The 24,907-nt window shown below is 40.7% G+C and overlaps 1 protein-coding gene across 1 annotated transcript; it reads left to right on the forward strand.

The window, feature by feature from the left end:
• Window positions 1-1,091: 1,091 nt before the first annotated feature.
• On the forward strand, window positions 1,092-23,804 carry ZC3H12A (zinc finger CCCH-type containing 12A). The gene is made up of 6 exons (XM_075334075.1): window positions 1,092-1,173; window positions 2,354-2,923; window positions 17,822-17,961; window positions 19,501-19,735; window positions 21,439-21,545; window positions 21,996-23,804. The coding sequence occupies exons 2-6, from the start codon at window positions 2,400-2,402 to the stop codon at window positions 22,934-22,936; spliced, it is 1,947 nt and encodes a 648-aa protein (XP_075190190.1). The 5' UTR covers window positions 1,092-1,173; window positions 2,354-2,399; the 3' UTR covers window positions 22,937-23,804.
• Window positions 23,805-24,907: the final 1,103 nt, after the last annotated feature.

Raw genomic sequence — 24,907 nt, forward strand, 5'->3', positions numbered from 1 at the left:
GGATGGCTGACATATATTCCAGGATAGGAGACTTGTATACCAGGATGGGGAACATATATACCAGGAAGGGGGACATATATACCTGTATGGGGACATATTTACCAGGATGGGGCCTAGGATGGAGGACATACAGTATATACCAGGATGGGGATAAATATACCCGGATGACAGGATGGAGGACGTATTTACCAGGAAGTGGCCCAGTATGGAGGACTTTATTACAAAATGGGGGAGATTATTACATAATGAATGGGGAGTTTGGGGCAAATCATATGATTTTATAGGATAGGAGTGTTACAATGTCCTGTACATCTGACCAATGTGAATGGGGGGTGGGGGTGGGGAGCCCAAGTTTTGTACCTGGCTCATCAGACTCTAGTTACGCAACTTTCTATTACCTTAATAAAAATCAGTCTATTTTTCCTTATATGACAAAAAATTAAATGACATGTAAACAAGGTCTAAATCTGCAAATACACAACGATTTAAAACTCTGATTTCTATCTGTTAATAGGGAACATGAAAATAATTTAAAACTTGATTTTGGTGGGTTTTTAATCAGCTTTTCTGTATTAAAAAGTTAAATTTTTTTTCTATGTATTCAATTATATTCTATTAGTTCTGTCCATAATAAGAAACAAGGAAATGAAAAATATATCTTTGTATAAGGTAGTTAGACCTGGAATGACAGGTTGCCATTGTAACGCTACAATGAAGCGACTATAAATATAAAGTCCAATGTAACAATGTATTCCGGACAAAAGTAACACAAACACGTAGAGTCGCACAGCTTTTTATATGTGCGCCAGCTTCAATTTCTCCCAAATCTTTTCGCTATACTTTACTAACCCTAGTACATTGTTACAACTCCGATGTATAAATTGAATGTTTAGTGTGTTTTCTATTCATCGGAGACACTGACGCTTGACATACGTAACATATCATTCCTGAAGTGTTTGACATCTGAGCCATACAATTGAGTGAATGTGTCTTTAAATCACCGGATCCAGCTATGTCATTACCACCCACTGTACACGCCCGACTGACTGTACTGTATGTAGTAGCTTCCTGTTGCATAAAACACAGAAGAAATGTCACAGGCCGGCCTGCACTGCACGTCTCAGACCCTAAGCTCCAACAGCTCTTCTAGCTTGCTGGCCTGTTGTGAATCTGGTAAGCTATAGACTTTCTGGTCTCTAGACACTTACTACTTCTACTAACTTATATTGGGGCTGAATGCGACTTTTCACAAATGAAATACTCTCACTACCTCTTCGTTCCCTGTTTTTTAACCTATACTCCTTATGTATGTGTTTGTGTCTATACAAAGTGTGTTCTACGTATATACAGTATACACCATTTCCCACTTTGTTTAGCTTTTTTACTACTTTAGCCTAGTTATAAACTATTATATAAATACGAATATATTGTTTAAGACAATATATTGTATGTATTGTTTTAGACAATGTCCATTTACGTTATTTCAGCTTCACAGAAGTGCTTGTAAGAACAATGTATTCACTATCGTTACCTTTAATAGTTAAAAAAGGTTTATGGCCAGAAACAAGACCTGTATTTTTTTGTGAAAAACCCATTTCCTACGTATGATGATTGGTGACATGGTCTCGTTTACAGGAAGATTGCTCAATCCACATCTAACCATGTCTAACGTTCTACTTCTTCTTACTTTTCTCATAGCTGTATTATTGAGTATAATAAACAGGAGGAAAAAGCAGAAGTTTAACCACATTTTTATGAATCCTAAAGTAAAAATGTAGAATAACGTTTTATTTCCACCACCTACGACATCTATGACGTCAACCTTCTTTAAATAAATTTAATAGACGTTACTATAAAAAAAGGTTGTTTTTTTTTAATATGTCATATAAACATGTTAAGACAAAACGTTGCCATGGGTCCCCAGATTGATCCTTCCTTACTGATAACGCTGCTTAAATGCTTTTATTTAGGGAATTGGAGATTGTGTCAGCTCATAGGACACTAGTGCCATTTTCAGACTAGCATAGTAAAAGTTAAGAAAAGTGGACATCCCCTTTAAGAAAAAAAGGAGACTAATTTTAGGTTTGAGAATAAGCAGTGATATTCTCAACTGGGTGTGTATGGAGTAAGATTTTTTCTTTTCTTATTATTATGTATGACCCAACACTGTAAATGGATACTTCTATCAGTATGACTACAGCGCACGCTTCCTGAAATATTAACCGGCGACATGTTTGCATTAATAATGATGCCATTTATCAGTGGCTTTAGTGGAAAGTTCTTGAGCTATTTGAGTCAAGGAAAGCAGTTAATAGAAGTTAACCTTAGTTAATGATTTATGTTCTGCTTGCAGGTAAAACTGGAGGTCATCACAGCATACTAGACTGAGAACTCCAAAAATGGATAGCCTTCCTTTTGATCTCAATACTGGGTTGGATTTTCCGAGCTGGAGTGAACCCAACAAACCTAATGAGAATGGCTCTTTGAAAGGTGACAGTGCAGTACAATATGGAGACACGTATGATTCGGGATTTCGGAGTATAAACTACATGCTGCCCAGAGGAAATTCTCTCCAAGGTACAAGAAGTGACTGGTCATCAGAAAAGTCCAGCTCACCAAACCGTGGTGACCAATCCGAGATGCGGATGAAAGTAGGCTTCTTCCGGAAGCTAGGCTATTCCCCTGGAGAAATCCATACCACCTTGCAGAATCTTGGTGTGAATGCAGATATAAATTCTGTTCTGGGAGAATTAGTGAAACACGGAGGCAACCCAGAAAAGGAGATTGTGCCCGAGGAGCCAAGTGATGCTGTTCTAGTCCCACGAGGAGGCTCGGGGTTAATGTCACCCACATCTTTAGCAGAGGACAACGACAGCAGCAACCTACGGCCGATTGTTATTGATGGAAGCAATGTGGCTATGAGGTTTGTTTTTTGCCTTTTTTTTTACAGATTGCAATTTTTTGAGTTTTAACTTTTCATAATTTTTTTTTTAGAACCCCACTTGCAGTGAAGTAATAATACATTCCATATTTATATCCAAGAGGTCATGACATGTCCGCCACACATATGTGTACTGCTTAATAGTGTATCTTATCTCATGCTCTATTATCTTACATGGTAATCCACTATTATTAGCCAGAGAGAGCAATTACAATTCATTGCTGGGGAGGAAACTGTGCAGCTATGTATTATGTTGGCAGTTGTTTAATTAACACTATACAATAGTTTATTTCCCATGCACCAGCGAGTTACCTAAGTAATACAAACTGTACCCTAATAGTTCATGTTGCCTTATTAATGGGCATTATGCAACCTCTTCCAGTGTATTTATCTTCTCAACTAACCTAATGTGCATGTCTATAAACTGCATGATTAGGTCAGGATTTTAGCTTCTGGATGTAAATAATAATGTTTCCATTCACTGACAGCAAGTTGTTAGCTAATCTCAACATTATATAAGAATCATATATACTTTTAAACAGTTGAATAATGATGTTACACAACATAAACAATAGGAAAGGTGACTTCAAATCACAAAAACATTGAAAGGTCTGGTGATACAAATGTATTACAGTCCTTTGTTCCCTCCACACAGGAACAAATCTGTCATGAGGATTTATGACTCGCTACAAAATCTGAGGAGTCTGCTCCAGAGACGGTGAGGGCACCAGGTCTCTGATCTTACATGGATATTGGGGCTATAATAATAATAATAATAATTTTATTCATTTATATAGCGCTATTAATTCCATAGCACTTTACATACATTGGCAACACTGTCCCCATTGGGGCTCACAATCTAGAGTCCCTATCTGTATGTCTTTGGAATGTGGGAGGAAACCGGAGTACCCGGAGGAAACCCACGCAAACACGGGGAGAACATACAAACTCCTTGCAGATGGTGTCCTTGGTGGGATTTGAACCCAGGACCCCAGCGCTGCAAGACTGCAGTGCTAGCCACTGAGCCACCGTGCCGCCCATAAAACGTTCACACCACTAATCTGAGCCTATTAAAGAGATTGGTCACTACTTTACATTGATGGCCTATCCTTAGGCGGGCTTTGCACGCTGCGACATCGGTAACAATGTGTTACCGATGCTGCAGCGATAGTCCCGCCCCCGTCGCACGTGCAATATCTAGTGAAAGCTGCCGTAGCGATTATTATCGCTACGGCAGTTTCACACGCACATACCTGCCGTGCGACGTCCCTCTGGCCGGCGACCCGCCTCCTTCCTAAGGGGGCGGGTCGTGCGGCGTCACAGCAACGTCACACGGCAGGCGGCCAATTGAAGTGGAGGGGCGGAGATGAGCAGGATGTAAACATCCCGCCCACCTCCGTCCTTCTCATTGCAGCCGGCGGCAGGTAAGGTGAAGTTCCTCGCTCCTGCGGCTTCATACACAGCGATGTGTGCTGCCGCAGGAGCGAGGAACAACATCGCACCTGTCGCTGCACCGGCGTTATGGAAATGTCGGAGGCTGCAGCGATGATACGATAACGACGCTTTTGCGCTCGTTCATCGTATCATCTAGGATTTACACACTACGACATCGCAAGTGACGCCGGATGTGCGCCACTTTCGATTTGACCCCACCGACATCGCACCTGCGATGTCGTAGTGTGCAAAGCCACCCTTAGGATAGATCATCAATGTCAGATCGGCCACCAATCCCCTCTATCAATCAGCTGTTCTCGGTGCCGGCGGTGAAAACAGTCAGCCAGAAATGCTCCATTCCAGAGCTGCTCTGTCAACTGATAGTGACCTGACCACTGCTGGGCAATCTTTTTTTTTTCAACTGGCTAATGCAGTACCAAACCATTTTTTTCTTTTAAAATGTTGAGTGATGTTGGCTGTGACTGGAATTCTCTTATTCAGTGATTTATCCATGTGGTTAACAATGTTGTGCCCAATGATACATTACATTGTTCTTCACATTAAGGGCGGCTTTGCACGTTGCAACATCGCACGTGCGATGTCGGTGGGGTCAAATCGAAAGTGACGCACATCCGGCGTCACTTTCGACATCGTTGTGTGTAAATCCTAGATGATACGATTAACGAGCACAAAAGCGTCGTTATCGTATCATCGTTGCAGGCTCCGACTTTTTCATAATGCCGGTGCCGTGACAGGTACGATGCTGTTCTTCGTTCCTGCGGCAGCACACATCGCTGTGTATGAAGCCGCAGGTTCGAGGAACATCTCCTTACCTGCTGCCGGCGGCTATACGGAAGGAGGGAGGTGGGCGGGATGTTTACATCCTGCTCATCTCCGCCCCTCCGCCGCTATTGGCCGCCTGCTGTGTGACGTCGCTGTGATGCCGCACGACCCGCCCCCTTAGGAAGGAGGCAGGTCGCCGGCCATAGCGACGGTCGCAGGACAGGTGAGTGCATGTGAAGCTGGAGTAGCGATAATTTTCGCTACGCCAGCTATCACAAGATATCGTACCTGCGACGGGGGTAGGGACTATCGCGTGCGACATCGCAGCATCGGCTTGCGATGTCGCAACGTGCAAAGCCCGCCTAAGACAGGATAAGAACAGATTGGCACATATTCTACAGGACTAAAGTTGTGATCCCACTTCCATTCAGACATTCCATTTGTCTTTTCCATTTTTAGGAACAGACAAATTATGTGTAAAAAAAAACCCCGTAACCATTGCATACACTAATGTAAATAGAAGCTGAAGGATTATTACAGGAATATATCTGTGTTCCGTTCTGTGGCAGTTTTTTGAATGGAAGAATAAGCTCAGAACGCAGAACTTTCTCTTCCATTTGAAAGATTGACATACAAAGCAACCTAGACGTACTCCATAATAACAATGGGGAGCCAATGTTTATTCTTGCCTGTTAAGTTACGAACCATATTTGGACACTAGTTCCGTTGGTCTCTTCCTACAAACGCAGCAGACAATTGGAATGTCCCAGTTGAAGTGTGGACATAGCCTGCCTGGACATGTTCATCAACTTATCACATTTCTCAAAATGATACTACATGATGCATCCTAGATATTGATGTGAACTACTACGTAGGTTCTACGTGCTGTGTTATTCTAGGGCAATCAACAATCACATTACTGACAAATCTGACAGTGAATTTGATATTTTACATAGTTGTGTAACCTTAACAGAAGCCAAATCAGTGGCCAATTAATCATCTGAGCATACGTCTGCCTTCCTGGGCTAAATCCAGGCTGCAAGACAACATAATGTTCATACAGACTTTAAATGCCTTCTTTTGGCAGGTGTACACAATATGTGGTATGGTTTTGCCATTATTATTCTCCCTTATTACAGTAACACTAAAGTGAAACAAACCCTTTATGTAATGACCCTGAATAACACTAACATGAGGAATGAATTTGTGCTTCACATTATTGCCAGGGCTTTCTCCACACATTCCAGTCAGCTGAGATGGGGAAATGACTTTCGCATTTCCGTCTGTCACCAATAACTGAAATATAGTTTAATTTTGTAATTTGGTATTAGACCTCATATTAATGAACGTGGGGCACTTGTACATACATCTTCTCCCTGGAGCATCTCTTCTTACAACCTTGCGCTGCACTGATCCTCCATTATTCATCCAAAAAACCCACAGATGAATTGAGTACTGGGTGTTAACAGTTAGGGTGTGTATATACAGTATACATATATTGTGACATGGTCCAGTCAGTGCTGACAGTGTCTGAAAACATTTCTCTTACAAGGTGAATGGTAACACCCAGTAGTCCATTGGCCACGTGAGTGTTTTTTGTTGCTTCCGGGTGGGATCCCTGTGACCTGCCTCTTACCTGACAGCGTCCCCAGCTCCACTTTTGATTACACAGCTTGATGCAACATTTTTATTGCAGCGTGATCTGCTACCAGGCCGGCTAATCAAGAAAAGGGCACCAGAGTTCCTGTTTAATTGACACAGATTAATGACTTGTCTACCGTACTAGGTCCTGTGAATCTATTCACACAGTATTATAATATAAGACTGTTATAAGAAACGTGTTCCAGAAAAGGGTTTTTTTACGCGTATTTAAGTATTTTACAGGGTTTTTTTTAAGCCCTCCATAGACACTAGACTAATGTTGGCCAAAGCTGGCTAATAGTGTAATATGCATGGGGTCCTTGGACAAATGATTGTTGGGGAAGTTAAAGTGAACCTGTCAGGTACAATATGCACCCAGAACCACGAGCAGTTCTGGGTGCATATTGCTATCCCTACCTAACCGTCCCTGTATACACTAGCATAGATAAAGAGATCTTTAGAAAAAGTATTTCTAAAGATTGTTTCTTATGCGCTAATGAGGTCAGGGACTAGTCGCAAGGGTGTTACTTCACCTGGCCCACATTGAATGCTAGGCCGCCCCTGTGGGCCGCACATACCTCACTCTTAATGGTGGCTGGAGGAGGATGGATGTGCACTGGGCATGATCCGGAGTTCTCAGCACTTCAGGTCATGCACACTATACCTCACTGGAGCCGGGAAACTTACACCCGGCATCAGTTTAGTGCGCATGATCAGAAGTTCCGGGGACTCCGGATCATGCCCAGTGCGCATCCATCCTCTTCCATCAAAAGTGAGGTATGTGCTCGCCGCTGCGCATTCATTTGCATGTTAGTATGCCCACAGGGGCGTGTTAACATGCTATGTGGGCCGACCAGCCAAGGGAAGTAACGAACTTGCAACTAAAGATCTGTTTATTTATACTAGTGTATACCAGGACATTTAGACAGGAATCACTATTATGGACCCAGAAATGCTCGTGGTTCTGGATGCATATTGCACCTGACAGGTTTCCTTTAAGGATCCATATTTAAAAAAAAAAAAAAAAAAGTCCAACTCCACTAGTAAGAACAACTTCTTTATTGTAGATATATCCAAATTCCAAAGGTGGAACAGGACGAAATCTATTCAAAGCCATAATAAAATCCATATTTGGTGGAAATCTACAATGACTGATATGTTTCTGGTGGAGACCACCTTTCATCATGTCTCCACCAGAAACACATCAATCATAAATTTCCACCAAATATGGATTTTTATCATGGCTTTAAATTAATTTCATCCTGTTGCACCTTTTGGATTTTTGATATCTATACAATTAAGAGGTTGTTCTTATTCATGGAGGTAGACTTTATTTCATATGAATCTATACATCCTGGTGAAGACTCTTCTGTGCTCCGAATATCCACAATATGAGATAGCGCTGAGCTGGAACCTCTTCCTTTCATTAAGTTAAGGATCTGGCATGGCCAATTTTAGACTGCAAATCTGTTTGCACTCCATGAGACAGGCCATCACCATAGAAGTCTGGCAGCCGATCGCCAATAGAGATGAGAGGAGCATTTAGCAGAGACACAGCCGAAATGGCTGATTGGCCAAACCATCATTTGGCTGACAGGCCTCTTGGGTGTATTCGGGGCTTTGGCCACTGAGACCCCCTTCAATGCATATGTGCAATTTATTGATGGGATATAGTCACAGGTTTACATTCTTATGCCAATTAACAAAGAAAGTTAACGTTCTGCAAACTGCTTTTTGTGCTGGGTGTCATTTCTATGCAAAGCATTACTGCTTAAAATGCTCTAGTTTTGCCATTTGAAAGGAGAACTCTGCTGATTCATTTCCTCACAAAGCGTTTTCTTAGCTTTTGAGCCCTATTTCAGAAAACCGTAACAGTAGAACTTGCAAACCCCTTGACCCACATTTATTATGACGCACAACTTTTCCTCCGTCTCTGAGACTTTGTACTAGATACTCCCAGTTCATGGACCTACTGTAGAGATATTCATGATCATTATATAGTTTCTAGAAAAATGTATGTGGTGATAAGATGTGTGATACTTCAGCCCATAGGCGTACCCATATACAGTAGGTATAGGGAGAATAAATACACTCAATGCAAATAATTGGTCAGTTTTTCGGCCAAAAAGCAATATCAAAAAGATATCTATCTATCTATCTATCTGTTTATCCCTCTATCTATCTGTCTATCCCTCTATCTATCTGTTTATCCCTCTATCTGTCTATCCCTCTATCTGTCTGTTTATCCCTCTATCTGTCTATCCCTCTATCTGTCTGTCTATCCCTCTATCTATCTGTTTATCCCTCTATCTATCTGTCTATCCCTCTATCTGTCTGTTTATCCCTCTATCTATCTGTCTATCCCTCTATCTGTCTGTTTATCCCTCTATCTATCTGTCTATCCCTCTATCTATCTGTCTATCTATTTATCTATCTCTCTATCATCTATCTATATATCTACCTACTATATATCTACATACTGAGCCTGATGGAGAGGCCTGTGTAGTCTCGAAAGCTTGCTATTATTACCATCTTTTCAGTTAGCCATTAAGAGGTATCAACCACTGAGGACTCTCTGTTCTTTTAAACATTTTTTTTTATATCTACCTACTTATCCATCTAGCCGTCTATCTTCTCTCCATTTTTCTATCTACAAGTCTACCTACCTATCCATCTATCTTTTTATCTATCATCTTTCTTTTATTTTTCTATCTATCTAGCTATCTATCCCTCTCTATCTATCCCTCTATCTATCCCTTTATCTATCCCTCTATCTATCCCTCTATCTATCCCTCTATCTATCCCTCTATCTATCCATCTATCTATCTATCTATCCCTCTATCTATCTATCTATCCATCTATCTATCCATCTATCTATCCCTCTTTTTTTCTTTCTTTTTTTCTATCTATCTATCTATCTATCTATCTATCTATCTATCTATCTATCTAGCTATCTATCCATCTCTATCTATCCCTCTCTATCTATCCCTCTATCTATCCCTCTATCTATCCCTCTATCCCTTTATCTATCCATCTATGTATCTATCCCTCTTTCTTTCTATCTATCTATCTATCTATCTATCTATCCCTCTGTCTTGTATCTATTTATTATCTATCTATCTACCATGTATCTATCCCTCTATCATGTATCTATCTATCCCTCTATCTATCTAGTATCTATTATATATCAATCCCTGTGTCTATTATCTATCTACTATATATTTATCTATCATGTATCTATCTATATATCCCTCTATCTGTCTATCTATCTATCTATCTATCCCTCTATCTATCTATCTATCTATCTATCTATCATCTATCTATCGATCTATCCATGTGTCCATCTATCTATCTATCTATCTATCTATCTATCTATCTATCTATCTGTATTTGTCTATCTATCTATCTGTCTATCTAGCCACGTATCTATTATATATCAGTCCCTCTGTCTATTATCTATTATCTATCTATCTATCTATCCCTCTATCTATCCCTCTATCTATCTATCTATCTATCTATCTATCTATATCTATCTATCTATCTACCTATCTATCTATCTATCCCTCTATCTATCCCTCTATATATCTATCTATCTATCTATCTATCTATCTATCTATCTATCTATCTATCTATCTGTATTTGTCTATCTATCTATCTGTCTATCTAGCCACGTATCTATTATATATCAGTCCCTCTGTCTATTATCTATTATCTATTATCTATCTATCTATCTATCTATCCCTCTATCTACCTATCTATCTATCTATCTATCTATATCTATCTATCTATCTATCTATCCCTCTATCTACCTATCTATCTATCTATCTATCTATATCTATCTATCTATCTATCTATCTATATCTATCTATCTATCTATCTATCTATCTATATCTATCTATCTATCTATCTATCTATATCTATCTATCTATCTATCTAGCTATCTATCCATCTCTTTCTATCTGTCTCTCTATCTTTCTATCCACCATCTATGTCTATTGCTTCTATCTATCCATCTCTCTGTCATATCAACCATTACATTTTGTGACTGAACCCTAGAACGCATACCTGGGGCCTCGCAGCCTGCTACATTACTTGTTTTCTATGGGTGATTTCTATGGTTGCACGTTCTAGGGTTAAGATACCTTACATTCTCTTACCCCATGCTGTTTCAGTTCCTTGAGCCTATTGCAAACCCCAAGAGTCTAATTCCTATTTACAAGTAATAACGAGATCAGTCTGGATTTCTTCATATAATGCAGATCATAGGTAACCTGATATGGAAGCCATTTTTCCATTCCCATCATTGATTGGTGATTTCTTACCAGGAACAAAACACAGGATGAGGAAAGCAGAATCGATATTGTGCATGGATACGAGGATATTGTTTATTGTATCCAGTGAGAGAAACGTGTTTGGCGACAGTGCGGAGCAAAGTACAAGGTTTAATCTAGTAATGTCAGGTAGACGGCAGGGAATTTCCACTGCGCTGCTTCCTGTATGGTTATTCTGCGGCATTGTTCCTTACTGATTCACATGCCCGCAGTCCTGCCTGCCTGAACAGCTCACTACCAGCCTTATGCAAATGCGCTTTATGTAAATAATCTCACTCTTTCCTCCTCCTGGGAATTTTTTTTCTGCATTTGCAATTTCGGGCCTCTTATCTTAGACACTAACACCTTTTAGCCTTGGGTAAATGCTACACATATTTCAAGGTTTCACCAGGAAGTAAGCCTAATATTTAAAAGGGATTATTGCCTCCGCAGTATATTGATGTATCCATTGCGTAACAGGTCGTGAATACTAAAGGCTATTTCCTTTATTTGTAACACAGTAGTGCATCATATTCCTAGCCATTTTCTGCTATCTAATTTTATCAGTTATTGTCTATTAACTCCTACGTTCTTTATGTCTGGTTTGGCTTGATTGACAGGTCTTTTTTTTACTGAAACATAGGGCGAGACCTATTAGTCGCAGGGCCAGGCAGGAGAAGTCAGAGAGTGGTCACCCAGAGGACACTTCTGTCTATGCTGCATTCTTCTCCAATTGTTTTTCAGCGTACAATATGCCTCAATGAGACTAGCCTGTCACTATTCCATACTGACCACTATATAATCTCTGATATGTGCAGAAACCACTTCTTTCACATTGAATAGCATTTAGCAGAATGGGAAGATGCAATTTTCTTTTAATAAATGTTTTTGCATTTTGTTTTCTGTCATAAAGCATAGTCTGAATCTGTCAGCAGGTTTTTGCTATGTAATCAACTGTGCTTCTCTTATCGGACTGAGTGCTATTGTATACTCAAAGGAAACCTGTCAGGTCCAATATGCACCCAGAACCACGAGCAGTTCTGGGTACAGATTGCTAATCCCTGCCTAACAGTCCCTGTATACACTAGCATATATAAAGAGATCTTTAGAAAAAATATTTCTAAAGCTCTTTTATTGTATGCTAATGCACAAGGGGACTAGTCCCCTGGGCGTTGCTTCCCTTGCTAGTCAGCTCTGTTACCATGTTAGTACGCCCCTGTGGGCATGCTAACAAATGCGCAGCATCAGAAGATGCTCTCACTCACCTCTCCGCTGCCATCTCCACCCGACGCTGGATTTCGACACTATGCGCATGATCCCGGATTTTCGATCATGCACACTATGAAGCCTGGTGTACACGTCCTGGCTTCAAACTGAAGTAGTGCGCATGACCCAAACTCAGGGGTCATGCGCACTGAGCCGAAAACCAACATAGGGCAGTGATGGCAGCTGCAGAGGTGAGTGAAATCCACATCCACTGATGCATTCATTAGAATGTTAGCATGCCCACAGGGGTGTACTAACATGCTAATGGAGCTGACTAGCAAGAGGAACTAACACCCCAGGAACTAGTCCCCTCGCTCATTAGCATACGATAAAAGATCTTTAGTAATACTTTTTCTAAAGATCCCTTTAGCTATGCTAGTGTATACAGGGACAGTTAGGCAAGGATTAGCAATATGCACCCAGAACTGCTCGTGGTTCTGGATGCATATTGGACTTTACAGGTTCCCTTTAATCACCTACTGATTATCATTGCTGGACAAAAATGTCACCCATACGGCAGTCTAATTCCCCCTCCCCCACCCCGCCTCTGACTGACACTTCTCTGTCAATGTAAAATCTATGTAGATAGCCTAGTGTGGACAGGGCAGCTTTCCCAGCTTTGCTAAATCTAAGAGCTCTGATTCTGTCAGTACAGCTGCTCCCAGTAATCTAATGCCTGCTTTACACCAGGCAATCTATCGTGCGATAGATCGTCGGGGTCACGGTTTTTGTGACGCACATCCGGCATCGCTGGCGATGCCGGCCTGTGTGACACCTCCTAGCGACGCAGTATCGCTCACAAATCGTGAGTCGGGTACTGCTCGTTAGGTTCCATAATATCGTTTACTTTAGTTGACCATCGTTTCCGTGGTAGCACACGTCACTCCGTGTGACACCACGGGAACGATGAGCAGCTCACCTGCCTCCCGCGGCCGCCGCCGTCTCTATGTGGAAGGAAGGAGGTGGGCGGGATGTTTACGTCCCGCTCATCTCCGCCCCTCCGCTTCTATTGGCCGGCGCCCGTGTGACGTCGCTGTGACGCCGAACGTCCCTCCCACTCCAGGAAGTGGACGTTCGCCGCCCACAGCGAGGTCGCACGAGAGGTAAGTATGTGTGACGGGGTTTACTAACTTTGTGCGACACGGGCAGCGATTTGCCCGTGACGCAAAAAGGACGGGGGCGGGTACGATCGATTGTGAAATCGCACAATCGGTCGTACCGTGTAAAGCAGGCTTAAGTGACACATCATTGGATTCAGGATCTCTGTCTCTACATTATGCTGCTTTCAGATGAGGTAGCAAAAACATGATGACAGATTTCCTTTAACAGTTGTAAAGGTTCACTTAGTTTATTTCATAATAATAGTATAAAGAAGATCTCTTGTTGGAACACATTTGATCTGCTTGTTCATTCCTGAACTCCATTGAAATTGGGGAAACTATAGAAGTGTGACCACCTTTCATCCCCAGCAAAAGAGTAAGGCTGGGGCCACACGGGGATTACTGTGATCCCCTCGCATGACACTCGGCTCACGCTGGCAGTACAGCAGAGCCGAGTGTCATGCGAGTGTCCCTGCGACTGAGGTCCGACTGTGTGAGCGGACCTCAGCTGCGGGGGGCGGGCCGACACTGAGGAGGGGCGGGCCGGCTCTGAGGAGGGGCAGGCAGGTGCTGGGGAGGGGAGGGAGGGATTTATCTCCCTCTCTCCTCAGTAGCCAGCTATTGCCATTCTTGCACTGCACTCGCGGTACACCGGTGAACACATGAGTGCAGTGCGATTTTTTTTTTCTCTCGCCCCATACACTTGAATGGGTGCGAGAGAAAGAGTCTCACATTACAAACACAGCATGCTGCGATTGTTTTCTCGGTCCGATTAGGGCTGAGAAAATAATCGTTCATGTGAGCTGACACACTGGCTAATACTGGTCTGAGTGGAATGTGATGTTTTATCGCACTTCACTCGCACCGTTTTTCTCGCCGTGTGTCTTAGGCCTAATAGTATTGGTGGCACCAGTATCAGTGATATTGACCAGATGCCCTGCAGCAGGGATTCACAGTTTTTTCAGATTAATCTGCCACATTGACATATTAAACAACACCAAAGGGACACACTGAAGCTTCAAGAGCTATTTTCCATCTAATGTATGGCATATTAACACTAGAACTACTGAGGTAGTCATTTTGACTACTTTGCACCATGTATTTCTATATAGGTGTCACGAGTCCAGTAGTTCTAGTGTTAAACTATTTTTCATGATTTTCTGATAGGTGGAGTTCCGAAGGTAATTTTTGTTCCAGGACTCTCACCTATTGGTCTCCCAAACTTTTGCCAATGAACACTCTATATGCATCCATGTCACTATCTACATTATTATGTAGTGGTAACAGCTCTCATAATCTACAATGATAAGGCCCACATGGGTTAGGGGTGCTTCACACATAGCGAGATCGCTACCGAAATCGCTGCTACGGCACGGTTTTGGTGACGCAACAGTGACCTCATTAGCGATCTCGCTGTGTGTGACACTGAGCAGCGATCTGGCCCCTGCTGCGAGATCGCTGCTCGTTACACACAGCCCTGGTTCGTTTTCTTCAAAGCCGCTCTCCCGCTGTGACACACAGATCGCTGTGTGTGACAGCGAGAGAGCGACGAAATGAAGCGAGCAGGGAGCAGGAGCCGGCATCTGGCAGCTGTGGTAAGCTGTAACCAGGGTAAACATCGGGTAACCAAGGTGGTTACCCGATATTTACCTTAGTTACCAGCCTCCGCAGCTCTCACGCTGCCTGTGCTGCCGGCTCCGGCTCTCTGCACATGTAGCTGCAGTACACATCGGGTTATTTAACCCGATGTGTACTGTAGCTAGGAGAGCAAGGAGCCAGCGCTAAGCAGTGTGCGCGGCTCCCTGCTCTCTGCACATGTAGCTGCAGTACACATCGGGTTAATTAACCCGATGTGTACTGTAGCTAGGAGAGCAAGGAACCAGCGCTAAGCAGTGTGCGCGGGTCCCTGCTCTCGCGGTTATGATCGCTGCTTCGGCTGCTGTGTTTGACAGCTAAGCAGCGATCATAACAGCGACTTACAAGGTCGCTGTTACGTCACAGAAAATGGTGACGTAACAGTGACCTCGTTGTCGCTGTCGCTTAGTGTGAACCAGCCCTTACTTAAACCCCATCCTCCTAATCAAGGGGAAATCAGAGATGGTTGAACAATGCAAAATTACTAATTATTAGAGTTAGGCAGATCAATTTGTGGGACTCTCCATTGGCCAGATCAGTAGTCTCTGGCTTCTGAAGAGGATGCTCACTAATCTCTTATCTTCCAGAAACCCTGACTTGGCTGACTTGGCCTTTCATTAGCCTAGCAAAGTCACAAGCCAAGCCAGGGTTCCCAGACGATAAGAGATTTGTGAGCCTCCCATCCAGAAGATGGAGTCTACTGACCAAGCCGATGGACCAAAGTACCGTGCATCGATCTGCCCAACTCTAATTATCCATCCCTGGTCCTGTGGTGTGTGCTACTCTTCTTCTTAACATGAAAACTACATGTGAGCATCTACACATTTCTGTATCTAAATAATAGCGGGCCACATAGCATGCTATCATGGCAACATGTAACCTCCAAGTCAGATTGTGCACTTCTCCTCTAGAGTATAAGTGGTGATACAGATAGCTCTCAACAGGAGTAACACGATCCAAATATTTCTCCTATACCCTGCGGCTTACCTTACTGAAAATATTTGAGTCTAAAATAAGTGCAATAGGAAACCCATGTTTTTACTATAGTTTCTCTATGATGAAGAATTTGATGAGCCCATCTCTGGAATGTAGAGAACACCACTCATTCTGCAGCTGTGAGGCATGGTAAAGCCAGTAAATTGGTTTATGCAAACCAACTAGCTGCACAATATGACCACCGATCAACAAGCCTTTCCACAAAGTAATCGATGCGTAGAGTGCTATTTTTCTCCGCAGTAGAAATCCTGATTACACCCGACGATGCCCCGCAAAGAATGATGTTTTGTGCTGCAAAAAAGATCATTTCTCTTGATGAGCGCTCATTTTTCCCATTCATCAGCTGATTGGCACCATGTTTACACTGCAAGATAATCGTGAAGTAAGCACTTTAAGAACACTCATTCATAATTATCTTTCAGTATCAATGCAGCCTAATACATGACCATAAATCAGCTTCACTTCAAGGTTCTGACCTCAGAATACCATAAGACAGCACAGCAGTACTATTATTTATTAGATTTCAGAGAGGGTGTGTTTAGTTTATTTCAGGACTCCATCTATAATAAGGAGTGAGCAATTTCACAATCTATGTAGCCAGTGTCATTAGAATTGTCCACTTGCATCTACCATTTTGGAACATTTCTAATCATTTAGAAGGAAAGATCTTATTGCTAGGTTTCTTAAATTAGCTTTTAGACTGCCCTAACTGGTTTAAGTTTACACTGCATTGCGTGATACCTGGATGATGGGTTTGAAGATGTATAAATACATATTGTATTATACATACATTTATACATATGTATAAATACATACAGTACAAAACTTATGCAGAATACAATTTTCCACATTTGTAGACAATTTCTTCATCTTTTTCGTAACGTGTACAGCATTCTCCAGTACACTTGTCAACATGGTTAACCAAAGATTCATGATGGAATAAAGTTAATAGTTAAAACTGAAAGCTTGATGATTGTGAAAACTGAACTTGTTCAACCAGGAAATAGTCCTCCAAAAATACATTTAAATAACACGTTGAAGGTCGATTGCAATATGAGAAGAGGGTTATTTTAATTCATGTTGATTTCCTGTTCAGTGACCTTTGATGAAACATTTGTTTGTGGTTCCCAGCTATAGTGGTCTGTACATTACAATCTGTCTATAAAAGTATCTAATAGGCAAATAAACAGGAAGACATGCACATTTTTATGATTTAATGTGTAGATCAAAAAATTTGTAACCAGAAACAATGTATAGTTATGTTACCAATAATAATGAGCGAGTTTCAAAATACTCGGATTCGCGATACTCGTAATGAGTACTGTCGAATAGTCGCGTCTGCATTCCGATTAGATGCAACGAGTAACCCGAATGCCGTACTATTCGTGCGAGTAGCGAATAGTACAGCATTCGGGTTACTCGTTACATTGTGAGTATTCCCCATTGACTTGCATTGCACACACTATTCGGAATGCATACGCAAGTATTAGACCGTACTCGTTACGAGTATCGCGCATCCAAGTATTTCGAAACTCGCTCATCATTAGTTACCAATGCTGGCTTTTTTAGAATTTTTTTTTTTTTTACTCCCTCACCTAATACAACTTTTCTGCACAATTTATTCTTTATTGCTTTTGATTGTTCTTTTAGAATTCAGTCTTCTGGATAACCCTTTATGCCTGTTGTTGACAATTATTGTTTTCTCCCTTCTTCAGCCATGGAAACAAAGATGTTTTCTCCTGCCGGGGAATATTATTCGCTGTCAATTTTTTCTTGGAAAGAGGCCATACAGATGTTACAGTTTTTGTACCAACATTTAGAAAGGAGCAGCCTAGGCCTGACATGCCTATTACCGGTAAGTACAAATCAGTGACACCTAGTTGGTTGCATGAATGAAAGGGAATAAATATCCCAGAGATTTCAAAACATATTTCACTTTTTTTCCTTGAACTGGTGTAGTCTCATCTATTTATAGCCACTGAGATAGCTAATAATTTAGAGGAAAAACAAAGTGTCATGATGGTATTCACAGATCCATGTGACACAGTCGTGTGCGGTCCGTTTTTTTCTAATACAACTCATAGACCTATAAAGTTTTATTAATCCATAAACACACCTTTATTTAAATTGAATCTGAATCCATTTCTCTGATCCATGGGACTCAAAGCATGTCCTACTCTTAATTTTTTGTAGATCAGACTCATAAAAGTGGTTATCCACTTCTCAACTAGTAGGACAACCACTTCTGATTCCATGTGTTTCTCCCAGGTAAAGTAAAAAAGCCTATACTCTCCTCTTGTGCCAGTGCCATGTTAGTGTTGTTAGTACTCGCATTCCCAGGGCTCACATGACATTGTCACATCAGGCAAGCACAGCATCCAGTCACCGCCGGCTTCTGTCCCTCCACCTTTGGACAAATTAGTTAATCAACAGGAAGCTAACAGTCACTTCCTGTTTATTGCTCATGCGTCTAAAGGCATGGAGAGAAAATCCAGTAGTGATTGGACATGTGGTTAGTGTGAGGTCACAAAGTCACGTGAGCCCTGGGAACGCGAGTGTCAACATCACTGGAACAGCACTGTCAAGGGACGAGAGGATAGGTTTTTTTATTTTACCTGGAGGAAATATGTGGAATCAAAAGGGATTGTCCTAGTAGACAACCCCTTTTAAAGTTTTTATTGATCTGTATTAAATGGACACAACACAAGACATGCTTTGTGCTTCAGTATTCCATTCATGTTTCATCTGTTTTTCACTGATCTTTGGTTAAGAGTCTACTTTCTTCAGTTTGTAAAAACTTTAGAACAAAACTGATGCAACGCTGATGCTAAACAGATGCCACATGGATCAAAAGTGGTCAGTTTCTCGTGGATGTAAAAATTGACACCGATGTGCGAATGTAGTTGACCTTGTTACAGGAATATGCTTAGTGTTTTGTTAAACAAATCACACAAAATGGAATTTATGAAGACTGGTGTTTCATATGCCATTCTTAATGTGAAAGCCTTGCACCAAATTGCTTGGGGGCACACATTGCTTAAAAAAACAGTCAATGTTTGCTTCCACTGGCAACGAAAATTGAAATCTAAGCCTATGAGCACTTGTGACATAAGTGAAGTTAAAACTGTCATTCAGCAGGGGGCCTCACCCTCCTATAAAATACTAATTAGATTTGAAAAGTGGGGAGAACTATGAAAAGTGACAAATTATAGCTTGTCTCATAAATTGTGATTTATGTATTTTTTAAGACCATAATTAAGGTGGTAATCCTTGGAAAAATCAGCCCTACTATTTACAATGCACTTGTACATAATTGATTACTTTTTATGATAATGTAATAATCTACAACTAAAAAGGAAATGCTAACTCGAAGTAATATCATTATATTCTTCAGATCAACACATTTTATCTGATCTTGAGAAGAAAAAGATCTTGGTATTCACCCCTTCTCGGCGAGTCGGTGGGAAGCGGCTGGTATGCTATGATGATAGATTTATTGTCAAGTTGGCCTACAAAAGTGATGGGGTCATTGTCTCGAATGATACCTACAGAGATCTTCAGAGTGAGAAGCCTGAATGGAAGAAGTTCATAGAAGAGCGGCTTCTCATGTATTCCTTTGTGAATGACCTGTAAGTCAAGTCATTGGACTTTTTGCAACCAACCATTGCTTTACAAAATATTTTTATTAGATTGTTCAATGATTAACCTTGATACACTTTATTATAGTTTATATAGTAAATATAAATCAACAGATCTCACCGATAAGGCCTATAAAATATATATACATATATATATATATATATATATATAAAAAAAATGTAATAACCGGTAAAGGCAAGTGAATAAGGGCATATGTAACAACAAGGCAAAGTGCAAGGCAACAAACATCAGACGGAGAAAGAAATGGTCATGAAGCCATAACAATGTACAAAATGTCAAAATCTTTATTCAATAAAAATAGTCTAGATTAAAAATATTGGCATGGCAGTTAAAAGGCGACACATCCACACTAGGAGAGGATACCTACGGGTACATCTGTATTTCATTACATTGCCATTGCCAGTGTTATACACAGACTTTGTATTTGTATACCACTCTTTTACTATATACAGTATATGTTTTATATTTATTTGATTTTGATGTCCTCTTCTGCTCTGGATGTCACCTTTTTAATTGCTATGTACATCTTTTGGATCTAGACTTTTCTTATTACATAAAGATTTTGCTAATTTGGTTCAATATTATGGGCTCTTGAGCATTTCTTTATCTGATGTGTCGTTTATATCGTAATTGATTTGAAATGTGTAAATTTTAATTGCAATTACAAAACAATAGCTCAGATTGCTGCATCTTATCAACTATCAATCCTAAACCTTCAAAGTTATCCCTTTCAAAGTGCTTTGATTTCACATAATTTACACTTTAGATGATAATTAAAGGGGAACGGTCACCTCTTCAGATATGTCCATTATACAAAATACTTGCTTTCCCCATAACAGTTTGGAAGCAGGTTTTCTTAGAAGTGTGGATTATGTCATTCCTTGGTTATTCTTCCTAGAAATGTATGAATAATTTGCCAAATAGGTGTTAACATTCTTCTTATTAAAGTGGTGTGTCCCTACACATTCTGATACTGATTGGACAGTGACAGCTTGTTTAAGCTCCCCACCACCCAGTTGGTCATGTCTAGTTGTTCATTTATTTAAACATTTCTGGAGGAACAAGGCACAATGTAGAGTTATACAAAGAGATGCTCCATAATTTGTATATTCTGATTAGTGAAGGGCGAATATGCTTGGTACTCGATCAAGCATCGGTGTGCTCGGATACTCTAACAGCTCAACCGAGTGCTCGGATATTTTGTCTGTGAAACAATGACTATAACGCACAGGTTTGCTTCACCGCATGATGTGAGCAAGCACCCCAAGGAGAGTCAATCGCAGTCGCTGAATGGCTCTCACTGGGGATAACACAACATTCTCAGACGTAGTGTGACCCAAAAAAAAAAAACAACCCTCCCTCCAGCCTGAGATGGTCTGTTTATGGCTGTCTGGCCTGTTTGGGTTTCCACCCACATACAATCATTAACTTTTAATAATGCCCGTTACTCGCGTCAAGTTCATCAGAGCTTCTGACCAGCTCAAATCGAGGATTGAGCATTCGAGCATTTTAGTGCTCGTCCATCAATAGTTATGATGAATACTAGTGGTTATTAAATAGACATATCAGCAGTAGTTTTTCTTTAAATACATAAAATGCCTTCCTTTATTTGCAGGTTGTCTGAATTGCAAAGAATTTTACTAACTGTCATGGAACATTTTTTTTAAATTAGATTTATGCCACCGGATGATCCAATGGGTCGAAAAGGACCAAACTTGGATGACTTTTTGAGGAAACGGCCTCTCGGACTAGAAAATAAAAAAGTACAGTGTCCTTATGGTAAGCATTTACAGTATTCTCTTTTTTTCTTTATACCAGCAAATATCATAATTTATTGCTACAATTTTTTAAAGCTGAAGCTGTCATGGTATTCTAAAGATTCTACAGAAAAAAAAAGGTTTCTTTAATAGTACTAGACAGAACTAGACAGGGGCGGACATATCATTAGTGCAACCTGTGCAGCCGCACAGGAAACCATGAAGTAAGGGGGCCCATTTTTATCACCAAAACAGATGAAATGGTGCATTATGAGGAGCTATTGGACTGAAGAAGGCCCATAGATTGCTCTTGCACAGGGAACCTTTTCTGTCTGTGTCCACTAGTAGAACTAGAAATTTACTTAGTGTCAGATTAACAGAGCATTTCAGTTTCCACATGGTAAACATTTATATATACTCATAGGTATGTTTGAATCCAATAATTAACTCTGTTTTCCAACTTTTATTGCAGCCAAAAAATGCACCTATGGAATGAAATGTAAGTTTTATCACCCAGAGAGAATAAACCAAACACAACGTTCAGTTGCTGATGAACTACGTGAAAATGCAAGGCAATCACCTCCCAAAAGTAATGGATATTCAGAAGATAAAAAGAGAAAAAAAGCATCAGTTTCTGAGATATGCACAGTGGATCCATGCTCCATCTCTATGCAGAAACTTTCTTTAGAGAGAACTGGATCTTCTCAGAAAGTTAGGACATCAGATAAAAGTAAATTAAATCATTGGAATGGAGCTTCAGAATGGTATTCTCAAGGTGCCTGCCCAAAAGATTCCCAGAATCAAAGCTCTGTTGACTCTGGAGTCGACTTTAGGACAAGTCTTTCGAACAGTTCAAGTGACCATTCACACGAGCAAGGAAATTATTGTAATAGCAATCAACGGATTCCATGCTGTCATCATAGAAATGATTTGGATAGTGATCCACGTCAACACTATATTTCTCAGAAGTTGGCTCCACATGATGCACATGCAACATCTTATTACCAATACAACCCATCTTCCTCATGGCCTTCCCAAAATGCATCACACCAAATGTATGGAGAAATGGTCAAAAAAACGACAGATGCCCACCATAGCTTACCGACTGACTATACACCCCAACCTACCCACTCACTTGAGTATTGGTCAGAACCAGGACCCGTTCTTCATTCTTCCAGTAGACCTCAGCCTAGCTATCAGTTATATACTCCCGTTCCCCCTTTTAACAGTGATTTTCAACAGTGGCAAAACTCTGACCGCTACACAAGAGAGAGACTGAGTGTACGCAATAGACTTTGTGCCATCTTTCAGCACTCATTAGTAGATTCTGTGATGCACATGTTTCCGCATTTGCTGGATCCACAAAGTCTAGCAGCGGAAATAGTGAATTACAGGTCTCAAAATGGCTTGTAAAAGTAAATAAAATTGAAGAAAGACGCCCCACTGTTAAAATGTGCAACCACATTGTTTGCTAGAAGTACTTGAAATAACAAACCTATGCAGCGGTTCCATACAGCAAACTGTGCATTATTGTCTCTAGTTTTCTTAAGTTCCACTTTGTGATGAAACTAATACATTATTCTCATTTTTGAGAAACAATTAACACCTTGTAAAAAAAAAAAAAAGTCTCCACTGTAATTCCTTGTTTAAATTTATGCTCCTTATAATGTGATTTGATCATTGCAATGGTACATTAGGTGTAATGTTAGACCATTACTTTTATACAGCGTAACTGGATTTGATTTATTCATTTTGCATAGTTTTTATATTCTTTATATTGTTTTTAGCTAAAATGAAACGTTGTATGTTTCAGAAGCAAAATTACTAGGCTATGATATCATCAGCTCTTGCCTAAGGGAACACACACTGTGTAGTGCTGGGCCTAAGGGGGAGTGCATGACACGGATTGGAGCACCGGTTGTGCTGGTGTGTTTCTTTAACTATAGGGCTATTATTTGTCTATATGTTGGCCTAGCACAGAGGTATCGGTGCTTTAAAGGGAACCTGTCACCAGATTTGGTGACTATAAGCTTCGGACACTACCAGTGAGCTCTTATATACAGCATTCTAACATGCTGTATATAAGAGCCCAGGCCGCTGTGTAGAACATAGAAAAACACTAGGGGGTCGCTCTAGTGCAGACTGGTCAGATGGGTGGCGCCGTTCTCCAGGACAGGCGCCTCCTCTTTTGGCCATCTTTGTTCTCCTTCTTCTAAAGCCAGTGTACATGACGCGTTCTACGTCATACACACTCGCCGACACTGAGGTCCTGCGCAGGCGCACTGAGCAGGGCAGATCAAAGTGCGCCTGCGCAGGACCTCAGTGCCCGCGAGTGTGTAGGACGTGCTCAGAAAAAGGAGAACAAAGATGACCGAAAGAGGAGGCGCCGGTCCCGGAGAATGGTACCACCCATTTGATGAGTCTGCACCGGAGCGACCCCCCAGGTGAGTATTATAAAGTGTTTTTTACGTTATGTTAGAATCCTGTATATAAGAGTCCACTGGTGGCGGCTGCAGCTTATAGGTCACAAATCTGCTGATGGGTTCCCTTTAAGCTTTTCAGGATCTCCCTTATTACTGATTTATGTGTGATGTGATTTCACATGGCAGAGAAAGAAGAAAGCTAATATTGGAGAAGATTTCACAATTTAGTTTCATTTTAATACGGTATTTAAGGTTTGGATTTAATTTGCTAATCCTTTACTTATAGACTCAATACATTTATCCTTCATAGTTTATCTGCATAAAACAAGCTAAAACATCATCACAATGTAAGTACATGTAGCTGTATACACATATTGCCATACTTGTGATGGGAAACAGCCAAAACAATTGCCATTGAGCAGTTGACATGTTGATACATATTGTATCAGAACCTAAGTGCAAAATCCAGTGGTTGGTATATTTTTATCCGGTAAAGGGATTGACGCATATGTTATCTAGGAAACCTTCTGAAGTGCTCCAATTAGCGTAAAGTCAAGACCACATCTTGTGAAACCAAGACCACATCTTGGTTCAGCCTTAATTTTTCATAACTGTCTAAAAGTCAGTTGCCTTCTGTGCCCATAGCTTTGGATCAGAGCCCAACTTTCATTTTATAAACTGATCTGTAAAAATCAAAGCTGCACTGTGATTGGTTGTTATGGGTATCCATACCAGTTCAGACAAGGTGTGTTCTTTGCTGGCATAATATGTTACTGTGTTGCCCTTTACACCTGATAATATGTATAACCTCTTAAAATGACACTATGTGCCATTTTACCACACCGGAATGCAAATCTTTTAATATGTGATTATCAACATTACATGACCTGTAGTGTTTCAAAATTGTAAGCAAAATGCTTTCTTAATTATTTTCTTGTAATATAACATAATAATATGATAC

The sequence above is a fragment of the Anomaloglossus baeobatrachus genome, chromosome 2, assembly GCF_048569485.1.
Source record: "Anomaloglossus baeobatrachus isolate aAnoBae1 chromosome 2, aAnoBae1.hap1, whole genome shotgun sequence".
Classification (NCBI taxonomy): Eukaryota; Metazoa; Chordata; class Amphibia; order Anura; family Aromobatidae; genus Anomaloglossus; species Anomaloglossus baeobatrachus.

Bases quoted from the DNA above. Each gene is read 5' to 3' on its own strand.
- ZC3H12A (XM_075334075.1), top strand. From the start codon at position 2,400: ATGGATAGCCTTCCTTTTGATCTCAATACTGGGTTGGATTTTCCGAGC. The intron at 17,962-19,500 runs GTAAGTACAAAT...TATATTCTTCAG, and splicing joins GCCTGACATGCCTATTACCG to ATCAACACATTTTATCTGAT. The intron at 21,546-21,995 runs GTAAGCATTTAC...CTTTTATTGCAG, and splicing joins AAAAGTACAGTGTCCTTATG to CCAAAAAATGCACCTATGGA.